Source organism: Bos indicus x Bos taurus, chromosome 17, assembly GCF_003369695.1.
Source record: "Bos indicus x Bos taurus breed Angus x Brahman F1 hybrid chromosome 17, Bos_hybrid_MaternalHap_v2.0, whole genome shotgun sequence".
Classification (NCBI taxonomy): Eukaryota; Metazoa; Chordata; class Mammalia; order Artiodactyla; family Bovidae; genus Bos; species Bos indicus x Bos taurus.
In genome coordinates, this window is record NC_040092.1 from 20834485 (window position 1) to 20849350 (window position 14866).

At 46.3% G+C, this 14866-nt stretch overlaps 1 protein-coding gene across 1 annotated transcript in view; it reads left to right on the forward strand.

Moving 5' to 3' along the window:
* ATP6V0A2 (ATPase H+ transporting V0 subunit a2) overlaps positions 1-14866 on the forward strand; it is a 41313-nt gene that overhangs the window by 13498 nt on the left and 12949 nt on the right. Inside the window, exons 7-13 of the mRNA XM_027567004.1 lie at positions 6845-6927; positions 9199-9292; positions 9975-10187; positions 12823-12973; positions 13369-13505; positions 13873-14060; positions 14163-14253. Of these exons, the coding sequence (XP_027422805.1) occupies positions 6845-6927; positions 9199-9292; positions 9975-10187; positions 12823-12973; positions 13369-13505; positions 13873-14060; positions 14163-14253 (957 nt within the window). The remainder of the gene's footprint in view (positions 1-6844; positions 6928-9198; positions 9293-9974; positions 10188-12822; positions 12974-13368; positions 13506-13872; positions 14061-14162; positions 14254-14866) is intronic.

Consider the following 14866-nt stretch of genomic DNA (forward strand, 5'->3'; position numbering starts at 1 on the left):
ATCATCTTTTGAATACTTCTTTGCTTTCCTGATAACAATATATGCAGATTCATTTTGTAATTTCCCTCATGCAGCTCTGGAATTAGCCATTTCTCTAAGGAGCTTAGTTCTCTTTGTTGGAGAATGGTAATTAGAAGCCATGCTGTGGTTTCTGGGTGTGCCCATTGTGAATGAGGTGATGCTCTTCCCAGCTCTGTCAGTGGACAGAGGGTGCACACATGTGTGGCTCACCCACTCACAACTTTATTTCTGTACCTGTGTGAAAACTGTGGCTTTACATCCAATTCTACTCCAGCACCATAGCGTTCATCCTGATTTGTAAGAGTTCATTTGTAGGGTTCATTTCTAGATTTGTAACTCCTTTCTTCATTGGGGAGAAACTCAACTCCCATCATTATTAATATACTTATTTGATCAGTCCCCTTGTATGTGACCAGTCTGCCCACTGATCTCCTATCTCTGCTGCCCTGCCCTTCTCTCCATACGGAGCTTCAAGTTCCCCAGCCCCTAGACTGAGTGGCCCCTGGTGAGGGTGCCCTGCTCACCCTACCTGGGTGGCTCCCCTGCGGCATGTTTCCTCACTTTGCTTGGGCTCTGATTTTGCCCTGGGCCCTTATTGCCTTTCCCCTCCCCTCTCCAGGTCCATCCCCAAACGCACATCTAAGGCTTCAGGAATGAATTATTCAGGAAGGGAAGCAGAGGAGCCAGAGAGGAAAGAGCCATAATTACCTTTTAAAATAGCTGTGATTTAAAAATTTTTTTTAAGACTTCAACCATAAAAATAACTATTTTGCTCTAAATGAAGATGAATTGATCTACTAAAGGTAGAAAAGGAACTTGGGCTTCTTAATTTTGAGAGAAGTATTCATGGGTTCTTTCCTGGATTTGCCTTAGGAATTTTGGCTGTAATGTTGTTCAGTTGTGTCTGACTCTTTGCTACCCCATGGACTGTAATCCACCAGGCTCCTCTGTCCATGGGATTCTCCAGGCAAGAATACTGTAGTGGTTTGCTCTGTTCCCTTCCTGACGCAGGGATTGAACTCAGGTCTCCTATATTGCAGGCAGATTCGCGGGAATAGTTTTGACACATAAAGGAGTTTGGCTGTGAAATGATTTTTAGAAGGTTTAGCCTGAGTAAATCACACATGTTGGAAAATCTAATCGGTCAAGCTGTTCATTAACCATACACTATAATATTTTTTGTGCCTCCTGAAATTGCTAGTAGCAATATGTTAATTATCCATCACCTGTGACCTCTGAGACCTTTCCATGTAAAGCTGAAGATTAAAACTGTTCTGAAGTAGCATTTACATATTCTTTGAGTTTTTTCTTTATTGAGAACGTATCATTCTCATGCAAAACATAAAAATTTTTAAAAATACAATTTCTAAGCTCTTTGGTGCTGAGTTTATACCAGTAGGTTAAAGGGCATTAAATGTCTGTGAAGAAATACAGAGACATGGTTAGAGATATGTGTGTGTATATATATATATATATATTTTATATTCTTTTTAAAAATGGATTTCCGCATTTGTGATGACATTTGGCTGCGCTGTGCTGCGTCTTTGCTGTTTTGCAGGGGCTTTCTGTAGCTGTGGCGCGTGGGGTGTACTCTCTCCTTTCGGTGCACGAGCTTCCCATTGCGGTGGCTTCCCTTGTTGCAGAGCTTGGTCTCTAGGTCTTGAGCTTCAGTGCTTGTGGCTTAGTTGCCCTGTGGCACTTGGGATCTTCTGAACCAGGGATTGAACCCACTTCCCCTATATTGGCAGGCAGATTCTTAACCACTGGACCACCAGGAAAAATTTTAAAAGTTTTAACTTTCTTAAAAACTTTTTTTCCTTCTAATTTTTTGTTGAGGTGTAATTGACAGAAGTGTGTATCTTAAAGCCACAATTCCTGCCTTCCCCACGATTATGAAGGAAATGTGAGCTTGTTCTAGAAAACTGAGAAGAACAGAAAACACAGAGATGGAAGTGAGTCACCTGTAACCCTGCTGCTCAGGGGGGGCCACCGTTTGCCTTTCTGTGTGCGTTCTGTTAGTCCTTGTTCTTGGGAGAATGTGGGGTTTGGTTTGGTAACTTTCACTCAGATTCTAGGATTTGTTTTTAGTGTCACGTTTAGTATCTTTTGGGTCCAATGTCTGACCTCTGAAAGTCCTTACAAACCCCAGAGTGGATTTCTAGTCATTTTCTCCTTTGTCAGTATCATTTTTAGATGCTGACCAGTCTCTCTGTCAGAGCTAGACTCAGGCATGTGGTTTCAGATCTGTGTTTTTTATATTATATATATCCCTGTTCCATATTATGTCTTAGGTGGTTGTATTCCCTGACACAGTACTATTTTTAAAATCATTAAGGAATGTTCAAAGTAAAATTCACTATAAATGCCTTTTCTCCTCCAGTGTAGTTTCTTTAATAATTTATCTTGAAATAATTTCAGTTTACAGAAAAGTTGCCAGAAGAGAACAAAGCCTTCTCCTGTTCCTTCCCAACTGTTACATTTTGCTGCCTGTAGTGTTACCCACTTGCTGCACATCTAGTCCTGTTTTCTTTTTTTTTTTAATGTCTGTTTTTGGCTGCGCTGAATCTTTGCTGCTGCGCCCAGGCTTTGTCTAGTTGTGTGAGTGGGGGCTGCTCTTTAGCTGCGGCGTGCAGGCATCTCATCGTGGTGGCTCCTCCTGCTGCAGAGCACACGCTCTAGGCGCGTGGGCTTCAGTAGTTGTGGCACATGTGCTTAGCTGCTCCTCGGCCTGTGGGATCTTCCCGGACCAGGGATCGAGCCCGTGTCCCCTGCATTGCAGGCTGATTCTTACCCACTGTACCCCCTGGGAAGTCACATCCCCATTTTCATTCATCTCCTTGCAGACCTTCTGAGAGGAAGCCATGGACAAATGTTCATTGCCCATCACAGGAATGCTGTTTTGTATTGTAACCCATCAGGCTCCTCTGTCCATGGGATTCTCCAGGCAAGAATCCTGCTATAGGTTTTCATGCCCTCCTCCAGGGGATCTTTCCGAACCAGGGATGGAACCATGTCCCTTATGTCTCCTGCATTGGCAGGCAGGTTCTTTACCACTAGCACCACCCGGGGAAGCCCAATAACCACGATACAACCCTCCAAATGAGAAAAATCAACACGCCTGCAGCACTTTGGTGCAGTACAAACATGCCCTTCAGGCTCCTCACAGTTTGCCTTGTTTCCTTGCTGGGCCACTGCCCTGGGGGAGACTGTGACTTGCCTTCGGGACAGACATCGTGTTCTGTGGGATGACCCTCCTTTGGGTCCATTCAGTGCTTCCTCACGACCAGGCTCTGAGCACACGTTGCTGATGGGAACATGGATGCTCTGGTCCTTTCAGCACCTCCCACCAGGGGGCATGTGGTGTTGGTGTCCTGGTCATGCTGGTGTCCGCCAGGTTTCTCCACTTACATGTCACCCTTCTGCCCTGTGTAACTGTTAAGTGGTTGCTGAGGAGATATCCCAAGGTTATTGGTCACTGGGGCCTCAACCCTCACCAAACTTCTACCCACCAGCCTCAGCCTCTGTGGCGACTCTCTGGAACTCGTCACCTCTGTCGCAGTTGCCATCATTTTCCCTTCTGGGCTTACTGGTTACTATCCTGCAGAAGGCAGTGCTTTCCCTGCCCTCACCGTCACTCATTCATCCACGAACTCAGACCTTCCTCTTTATTTGATTCTGTTACGGTCCTTTTTTGTTTCGATGCCCAGATTGTCTGTGATTTGGCCACTGGGAGTCCCTTTGTGCACGTTTCTCTGGCCTTTGGCACGTTCTCAGCATTCAGCAGGCAGTCGCTTACTTCCTGTCACCATAGGATGGCCCTGGTCTCCGCCTGGAGTCAGCCGTTCCTTCAAGGACCCCTGGTACCTTTTAGTAGAGGATGGAATTTAGAAACCGGGATCTGGGTGTTTGAGTTCTCGGGTACTGGAGTGCTGTTGTTTCTGGGCCCTTTCAGCAGTCAGACATGCACACACACCACACACACACACACACACCCCCCCACATACACACACACACCCCCCCCCCCACATACACACACACACACACACACCACATACACACACACACACACACACACACCCCACATACACACACACACACACCCCCCACATACACACACACCACATACACACACACACACACACACACACACCCCACATACACACACACACACACACACCCCCCACATACACACACACACACACACACACACACCCCCCCCACATACACACACACACACACACCACATACACACACACATACACACACACATACACACACACGCACACACATGCACACACACCACACACACACACACACACACACACACCACACACACCACACACACGCACACACACGCACACACACCACACACACACACACACATACACACACACACACCCCACATACACACACACACACACACACACACACACACCCCACATACACACACACACATACACACACACACACACCACATACACACACACACACACACACACACACACCCCACACACAGCTGTAACCACTTCTGCAGCTACCTGTGCACATTTATTATAGACCATTTGTTCAGGGACTTTCCTGCTGGTCCAGTGGTTAAGACTCCGTGCTGCCAGTGCAGGGCGTGTAGGTTTGATCCCTGGTCAGGAACCAAGACCCCTTATCCCCTGTGGTGCAGCCAAAAGAGTAAAAAAAAAAGAAAGACAACAACCCCAAACCCGCCATTTTTGCAGAGTATATCCTACAGTTCTAGACGTCTCTTTTTCTGTCTTTTTCACTCTCTTCTGATAGTGAAAAATCTGGCTCCCCTTATCGACAATATAGTTCACGAATTGCGTAATTTAGGTATTTATTCAGTGTACCCAGCCTCCCAGCCACATCAGCTGTCGCCGCCTCCCCGGTCCCCGGCCACCTTGTGTCCTTAGCTTCAGGATCCCACCGCCTCCGCTTTGCCTGAAGGTCCCTGGCCTGTTTCCTGTCCCACGTTATTTCACGGCTTTTAAAGCCACCTTTTAAATACCATCTCCCAACTGGATATACTGGCTTGGACCTCTGCCCCAAATACCAGACTTCTGTTGAACTGGCTCCTCCATAACTTTGAAGTTCCCTGAAGACATTTCCACAGGATGCTTAAAACTGAACTCCCTCTCAGTCTTCCCCTGCCTCCCAGACCTGACCTTCCAGCTTGCCTGTCTCAGTCAGCGACAACTCAGCTCTCATCCTTCCAGCATCCAGAATGATTCCTGTGAAATTAGTCAAACTCCCCCGACCACACCCCCAACCTAAAACCCTCCCTTGGCTTCCTGTCTCACTCAGCCAAAAGCTCAAAGCCTCACAATGTCCCAGCCGGTCACCCCTCTGGCCCTCGGTCTGGCCATTTCTCTTCAGGCAGGCTGGCCTTCTCACTTCCCCTCATCTTGCCTCTGAGCTTTGTCTTGGCTCGAGAGGCTTTTTCCCAGGATCCATGTGGCTTGCTCCTTGCCCCTTCACTCCTCTAGACCCAGATGTCACCTTCTCCAGGAGGCCTTCCCTGATTGCCTGATTTAAAATCGTAGTCCCCAACTCGCTTCTCCCTGTCACCGCCCCCCCCCCAGCTTTATTTTCTTTTTTATAATTATTTTCATTTTTGGCTGCACTGGGTCTTTGCTGCTGCATGGACTTTTCTAGTTATGGCGAGTGAGGGCTACTTTCTGGTTGTGGTCCTTGGGCTTCTCAGTGTGGTGGCTTCTCTTGTTGCAGAGCATGGGTTCTAGGTTCACAGGCTCAGTACTTTTGGTTTCTGGGCTCTAGAGTACAGGCTCAGTAGCTGGGTGCATGGCCTTAGTCGCTGCATGGCATGTGGCTGGATCAGGGATCGAATCCGTGTCTCCTGCATTGGCAGGCAGATTCTTTACCACTGAGCCACCAGGGAAGCCTAGCTTTATTTTCTTTATCACCCTCATCTCCACGTGGCATATTACGTTCTTTCTTTGTGTCTCTCACTGCCAACCTGAATACAAGCTTCCCTCCCCTCCTAGGTCAGGAACTTTTGTCTGTTTTGTTCACTGCTGTATTCCTAGCACCGGGAACAGTGCCTGGCAAATAGGCCAAAAACCTATTTGTTGTTAGTTGTAGAATACTTGTAAATACAGTCAGTTCTCATTATTTGTATAGTTATGTTGTACAGTCTCCACAAGAACCGAGCCATTGCTCCTAGGAGAAGCATAGGGTTGGGTTCCTTTGAGCCTCTGGTCAGTGTTTTTGTCAACTGATCAGTCCATAACCTTGTTTTATATGTGTTCTGTTTAAAGACACCGTACTTAATATATACTGTTGATTCATTAGCATTCACTGCCAACCCACGCTAGCATGCATGTCTGAGCAACTCATATGGGACTCACTTAAGGGCAACTCACAGCCTTTCTGTGCTCAGGAACACTCAGCAGCACTTTAGCAACACCCCTGAGGGCCGTTTCCAATATCGAAATTACCAACAAAAGGCACAGAAATGTGAAAAACTTGGAGCTAGACAGACCACGAAAAGGACACGTGTTTACAGTATGAACTAATGGTCACCTTGTTTGACCTCAACTGGAATATGCACGTTGAGGAACTCAAAATTTTTGTCACTCTGCATGTCTGCAAATGATTTAAAAACTGCTGCAAGTTTTGGTTTTGGGGGTTATATCTGGAGTGAATTTGCAGTTGTGGAATCTGCAGATGATGAGGCTGGACAGTGTTTGTTGAATGAATGAACACATTAACAAACTAACTCTGACAGAGTACGAGCTGCCAGGGTTTTCAGAGTTCTACCTGCAGAAGTAACAGTCATCTTTATCCTTTGTAGGGAGAAGTCATAAAATGGTATGTCTTTTTGATATCCTTTTGGGGAGAGCAGATTGGCCACAAGGTTAAGAAGATATGTGATTGGTAAGAAAAAGAAATATTTTATTTCCTTTATTTCTTCATTCTCAGTAACCTCTAGTTTTCCTTAGATAGGTCTCTGAAGAGTAACATAGTGGTTGCAGAGGCTGCTGGGCTTTGTTACGTGATTTCTTTGCTGTAATGCAATGTTTTCAGACATTTAATTTGTCATCTGCCTTGCCAGTGTAATACTTAAGATAATTCGAAAGTAAACACCGTGTTTTTAACATTCCCAGATTTGATTTCTTTCTTGGGAATTAAGGCTCAAGATCAATTGGGGAAGGAATCCCGGTTTACTATTTGCTGCCTTTCTGTTGCTTTGAGCCATGCATCAGCATATCTGTCCTCCTGGAGCAGATGGCTCATCCTTTGTCCAGCCTTCCACAGTTAGCTTCTTTGCCCTGGGGAAGGGGGCCTGGCAAGTGGTGGAGAGGGTGGGCTCAGAGCGGCCCGCCTGCCAAATGAGGTGGTACAAGTAAAAGACTATCAGACCACATGAACCTTCAAGAAACGCAGAGCAGTGTCCCAGCAAGAATCAGTCTGGGACTTAGTTTTGTCACTAGTGGGGAAATAAACAAGGCCACACCAAAACTCAAAAGAATGGCCTTTTGTTTTCTTATACTCTGGGAAATTTTAGCTGGCCTTGCTTCTTGCTGGGGTAAGGGTGGGACTTGGTTATTTCCTTTGGATCAGTGTTCACCAGAGTTTGATACACAGTCACTGGTGTTATGAAAAGTAATTTTAGATGTTACATGGGCAATGTAACTTGTTCTTACTTTAATAGATGTATATTTATTTTTATGTAGATGACAAAAACTATAGCCAACACATAAACCCCTGACTTCACAAATATCATTGCTTAAGATAAAGCTAGAGTAAGAATTTAATTTTGATGGTCAGAGTGTAGAGAGAAATAGAAAGCATGGCATTCAAATACTGAAGCAGCGTGAGCGATCTTGCAGCTTGGGAGGTGCGGCCCTGCCTCCTCTCTGACCTGGTATCACATGGCCCCAGGGGATGTTTACTGTGAAAGTGAAAGAAAGTGAAAATGAAGTCGCTCAGTCATGTCAGACTCTTTGCAACCCCGTGGACTGTAGTCTCCTCCATCCAGGCAAGAGTATTAGAGTGGGTTGCCATTTCCTTCTCCAAGGAATCTTCCCGACCCAGGGATTGAACCCAGGGCTCCTGCTTTGCAAGCAGACACTTTTACCGTCTGAGCCACCTCAGCACGTGTCAAGGGCAAGTGCCAGGAATCCAGAACTTCTTTCTCCCTTGATTTTCTTTTTTTATTTCAAGTTTTTTGTTAAAAAAAAAAAAGGATGATAATTAGTTGCTTTACAATATTGTATTAATTTCAGCTATAAACCCTGCAAATCAGTCATATGTATGCATATATCTCCTCCCTCTGGAACCTTCCTCCCACTGCCTCATCCTGCCCCTCTCAGTCATCGCAGAGCCCCGAGCTGAGCTCCCTGTGCTGTACGGCAACTTCTCACTAGCTGGCTATTTCACACATGGTAGTGTGTATATCGGAGAAGGCAGTGGCGCCCCACTCCAGTACTCTTGCCTGGAAAATCCCATGGACGGAAGAGCCTGGTAGGCTGCAGTCTATGGGGTCACTCAGAGTCAGACACGACTGAGCGACTTCACTTTCACTTTTCACTTTCATGCATTGGAGAAGGAAATGGCAACCCACTCCAGTATTCTTGCCTGGAGAATTCCAGGGACAGGGGAGCCTGGTAGGCTGCCGTCTCAGGGGTTGCACAGAGTCGGACACGACTGAAGCGACTTAGCAGCAGCAGCAGCAGTGTGTATATGTCAACACTACTCTCTCAATTTGTCCCATCCTCTCCTTCCCTGTTGTGTCCACAAGCCGTCTCTACATCTGTGTCTCTTATTTCTCTCTCCTTTTTTTTTAAGGTAATTATTGTATGTTCTTTGATTTATGTTATACACTCCCAGCTTAAGGGTCATGGTGAATTTAGAACATTGAAATTGGGAATGAGCTTTTAGGAATCATTGAGAGCAAAAATGGAATTTGGAGCCAAGAGAGAGTTGGCTAAATCTGTGGAATTCAGTGGACATTTGTCCAGTGTCCATCTGTAAGGCCTTAGCATGGCCAGGTGCCTATGTCTGCACCTTTTTCTCCCAGAGGGCTGCTTTTATTCTGGTTTGGAGGAAATATGCCCGGACGGTGTATTAAATTTAGCCCTAGTTTTCTACATAGCTTCTTGTAGTTCTGACGGCTGCGGCACTGTCTCGAATCCTGTCTTCTAGTTACCACTGCCACGTTTACCCCTACCCAAACACAGCCGAGGAGCGCAGAGAGATCCAGGAGGGACTGAATACCCGGATTCAAGATCTTTACACCGTGAGTGAACCAGAAACTTACCTCCTTATCTGAGGGCTTGTGAAACATTTACAAATCCATTTAGTTTCTTTTTTAATATGGAAAATTTTGGTTGTGGACAAATTAAGACGTTTTAGGGAGACTGGAGTGTCACCTCCTTCCTCTTCGTGGGCGTTTCATTTTAGCAGCCTATTAGAATGATGGGGCTTTAAAAAAAAAAGAGTCTGATTATCTTTGATCTGCTGAAGTGTAATTCTTCATCAGATAGGATGAGTGAGCCCCATGTAAAGTGCTGGCTGTAATTTTACCAGCACTGTTTTAAGTCATCTTTCTGCTTAGGAGTTCACTCTGACCTATTTGAGTGAAAGAGGGTTTCTTGGCAGAATGGGATGGGAATTGGTGGCTCCTGGGGTTGACAGGAAGTGGGGTGAGGCTGGAGTGGGTAAGAACTAGGGACCTAGGTCTCTGGGCCCATCCAGGCCATCATGCTGCCCTGGGGACCACAACACCTCACTGTTCTGTGCCCTGGGCTCCTGTTCGGGAGAGGCAGCTCCAGGCCTGGAGGAGAAGGACTGAACTTCCTTAACTGTCCCCAGAGAGGCTGGTGCCTGGAATCCCCCCATCATCGAGGAGAGAGTACCCCTGGAGGAGGTCAGGTGCCCGGCAGATGCTCCGCTGAGATCCCGTGTTTGTCTTCACGCAGGTGCTTCACAAGACCGAGGACTATTTAAGGCAAGTGCTGTGTAAAGCCGCCGAGTCGGTCTACAGCCGCGTGATCCAGGTGAAGAAGATGAAAGCCATTTACCACATGCTGAACATGTGCAGCTTCGACGTGACCAACAAGTGCCTCATCGCCGAGGTCTGGTGTCCTGAGGCTGATTTGCACGAGCTGCGAAGGGCGCTGGAGGAGGGCTCGGTGAGGCGGCCCTCCCCTCCCCTCTCTCCCCTCCCCTCCCCTCTCTCCCCTCCCCTCCCCTCTCTCCCCTCCCTTCTCTTCCCCTTTCTCCCCTCCTCTCCCCTCCTCTCCTCTCCCTGCTGGCCCTTTTCTGCCCAAGGTTGGAGTGTATCTCATCAAGCTCAGGGCGATGAGATAGATAGGAGAGGACACCATGTCGATGCTTTTGAACCAAAATTGCGGAGTCAATCACTGGAAGCTGTGCGCACATGCATTCTTTTCTCCTTAATTGAAGTTTAGTTGCTTTACAGTGTTTTCCTGTATACGGCAGAGTGATTTGCACAGGCTTTTTAAAACCAACCTTTCATTTTAGATTGGCATATAGCCGATTAACAATGTTGTGATAGTTTCAGGTGGACAGCAAAAGGACTCAGCCACACCTGTACAGGTATCCACTCTCCCCCAAAGCCCCCTCCCGTCCAGGCTGCCACATAACATTGAGCAGAGTACCCTGTGCTGTACAGTAGGTCCTTGTTGGTTATCTGTCTTCTAAATACAGCGGTTGCGGTGGCATTTTTAATTTGCTTGTTTGAGTAAGTAGTTCAGTGACATGTTTTATAAGTCAAAAAACTATTATTAAAGAACCAGTGAAGGGACTTCCTCTTACCCAAAGCCTCAGTTTTGTTCAGTTCCCCTGCTCAAAGACAACCCTTGTTTTAGTTTAATTATGTCTTTGGGTTTCTTAATCATTGATAAACAAATAGGAATATATAAAAGGGGAGAATTCCCTTCCTTCACAATAGATTATGTGCTATTTATACTTTCTTTTCTTTTAAGAAAACTTCCCTGTTTTTATAGCTATTTAATATCCTGCTGGAATGGATGTTACATGGTTTATGGATGCGAATACCACCAGCGCAGAGACTAACACTTGACCTTTGACAATTCAAACACGCACAGATTTGCCAGATACTGGGTAGATTCCCAGGATGGAATTGCTGGATCAGTTTTGCCAGATACTTGCCAGATGAATGCAACCAATTGTTGCATTTCCCCTATTTTGAGTGAGGGTGAATATCTTTCTTTCATTAAAAAAAAGAAAATTGTATTTATTTTATTTTTGGCTGTGCTGGATCTTTGTTGCTGCTCTCGGCCTTTCCCTAGCTGTGGCGAGTGGGGGCTACTCTCTAATTGTGGTGTGCTTCTCTAGTTGCAGAGCATGGGCTTAATTGCACCGAGGCATGTGGTATCTTCCCAGACCAGGGGTCAAACCCAGGTCCCCTACATTGGCAGGTAGATTCTTAACCACTGGACCACCAGGGAAGTCCTGAATATCTTTTTGTATGTTTAAGAGCCTTTGAATTTTCACTTTCTGGTGAGCTCTCTGTTCACATGCTTTGCCCATTTCCCACTTGGGGGTTGGTCCTTTTCTTACTAATTTCCTTAGCTCATTGTCTGTGATACGAGAACAAATGTTCTCCCCCATTCTGTCACTTGTCTTACGGTGTCTCTTTCTGTTTGTTTGCTTTGGTCCTGCGGAAGTTTTTGGTTAAATATACTTCCATGTATTCAACTTGGTTGAACCTATTAATCTCAGTTCCTGTGGTCTCTGAACTTTGCTGCTGCTGCTAAGTCTCTTCAGTCGTGTCCGACTCATTTCCTTCTCCATTAAACCATGTGCCGCTGCTGCTGCTGTTAAGTCGCTTCAGTTGTGTCCGACTCTGTGTGACCCCATACTCGGCAGCCCACCAGGCTCCCCCGTCCCTGGGATTCTCCAGGCAAGAGTACTGGAGTGGGGTGCTGTTGCCTTCTTCCCTGAACTTTGAATCATAGGTTATTCTCACTTTAGGACTATGGGCTCAGTCTCCTGTGTTCCTGTGTGAGTTTTTTTTAACTGGGGTATAGGTGTTTTACAATGTTGTGTTAGTTTCTGCTATACAAGAGTTTTTCTGTATCAAAACTTAGTTCTTTACTGAAAATAGGTTTACGTACTTCAATAGACAAAGAAACGTGTTTTTTTATGAGCTTTTGGTTAATCACCTTGTTTCTTCACATAATTCTGTGATGGTACAAAAACATCAAAATAATGATGGCATAAAAATAGTTATTTTGGAGTATGGGGCATCTGTTGTATTTATTTAAAGATCTAGATGATTCTTATTTATTGAGGTAGCATCAGTTTTGAGAGACATGACTGGTACTCTAGTGCATATGTGTGTATATAAGTAGCCCCAGGGTCGCCAATATAAAACTGGAATTTAGTGGTTTATCTCCTAAAAATGTTCAAGAGAAATTTAGAGACAGCTGCAATATTACCTAATAAAAATGAAATATAGGGAAGAATAAATCAGAATGTCAATATGGCAACATTTTGTTTTATTTCTGTTACACTCATCACTGCCCACTTCCACCACTCAGGCTTGCTAGATTCTTCCTTCTGTAAGACTGCAGCCCCCAGGCGCACCCTCCCTGCCCATCCCGGGAGGCTCCCCCAGTTCCTCCTGTCACTCCTGGCGTACTTGGACCTCCTGGCGGGTGGTGATCAGTACTTCCCCACGTGGCCCTGCACAGGGCCTCGTCATAGCAGGCCACCAAGATTTGTTGAAAGAGCTCTTGGGTGGTAACTTTTTCTTTTTTTCTTTTTTTCATGTGAAAGAGAGAGAGCGGTGGTACGATCCCCTCATTCATGAACACAATCCCAACTAAAGAAACTCCCCCAACCCTGATCCGCACCAACAAATTCACCGAGGGCTTTCAGAACATTGTGGATGCCTACGGGGTCGGGAGCTACCAAGAGGTGAACCCAGGTCGGAAGCCTGCATTTGCTAGTCTTTATATTTTATACATTCTGTGCATCACTGCTGCTTTTTTCCCCCATGAGAATGTAACAGACATTTGGAAGAATAGGCTCACTAGTAGCTGTTTTGTTATTTAGTATAAGCTGTTTATTTTATTTTGAACATGCCTGGTGGCATGTGGAATCATACTTCCCCAGCCCGGGATTAAACCCGTGCCCCTGCATTGGAAGCATGCAGTCTTAATCACTGGACCACCAGGGAAGTCCCTGAAGTGTTCTTTTTAACCTGTAAATTCTCTCTTGAGAATTTGGGAGAAAGTCAAGATCATTATATTCGGTCGTGTTTGCATTAACTAGAAATTTCTGCCTCTGCTGCCAATCAGAAATCTCTTGCTTTTCCTGCAGCTCTCTTCACCATCATCACTTTCCCCTTTTTATTTGCCGTGATGTTTGGAGACTTTGGACATGGTTTTGTGATGTTCTTATTTGCCCTCCTGTTGGTGTTAAACGAAAATCATCCCAGACTAAATCAGTCACAAGAGGTAAAAATTTAAAAATGTTTCATTTTTGGCAATAACCGTAACCCACCTGACTGAGACCTAGGTGGGGTGGGTCTTCATTGTTGTGTGATGGGAAGTTCTGTACCATGAACTTGATTTTTATTTATACATATATATTTTTAAAGTGTTTATTTATTTGGCTGTGTTGGATCTTAGTTGCAGCATGTGGGATCGAGTTCCCTGACCAGGGATCAAACTCGGGTCCCCTGCACTAGGAGTGCAAAGTCTTAGCCACTGGACTGCCAGGGAAGTCCCCATGAGCTTGACTGTGAGCAGTCTGGAGAGGAGCGGAACTTCAGCTCCTGTTCCCCGTGGTCCTGTCTCACTCACCGCACTTCGCTCCCCACAGATCATGCGGATGTTCTTCAATGGTCGCTATATCCTCCTGCTGATGGGGCTGTTCTCAGTATACACGGGCCTCATCTACAACGACTGCTTTTCCAAGTCAGTCAACCTCTTCGGCTCCAGGTGGAACGTGTCTGCCATGTACAGCTCCAGTCACAGCCCAGAGGAGCAGAGGAAGATGGTGCTTTGGAAGTGAGTGTCTGCCCAGCGGCCAGATGGTGTCTAAGGTGGAGGGCGTCACTCTGAGGCTCCCTCGCCATCACAGGAGGCCCTCACCCCTCTTTTGTGTTACAGTGACAGCATCGTCAGGCACCACAGCGTGTTGCAGTTGGATCCCAGTGTTCCCGGAGTGTTCCGCGGCCCTTACCCTTTCGGCATTGATCCTGTGAGTATACTCCTCCCCTTAATATCTCAAGTTTCTTGCTGCTGCTGCTGCTGCTAAGTCTCTTCAGTCGTGTCCGACTCTGTGCGACCCCATAGACGGCAGCCCACCAGGCTCTGCCATCCCTGGGATTCTCCAGGCAGGAACACTGGAGTGGGTTGCCATTTCCTTCTCCAATGCATGAAAGTGAAAAGTGAAAGTGAAGTTGCTCAGTCGTGTCCAACTTCTAGCAACCCCGTGGACTGTAGCCTACCAGGCTTCTCCGTCTATGGGATTTTCCAGGCAAGAGTACTGGAGTGGGGTGCCATTGCCTTCTCCATAAGTTTCTCGCTAGTACCACCACTAATTTTTCAAGGAAAAATGTTTTTAGTTTTGACCACTCTGTGTGGCTTATTCCCTTAGGAACTAAGGTCAGGCCTTAGTTCCCTGACCAGGGATGCAGCACTTGCCCTTAGCAGTAGGACCTCAGAGCCCTGATCACTGGACCACCAGGAATTCCCAGAATCACCTCGTTTGAACTGTCACAGAGGTTTCACAGACGGTTGAGCACGGTTCAGGTGGTTTTACCTGAGGGGCTGGTTCTCGGGGGTTTCTGTCTGGATGACAGAGGCTCACC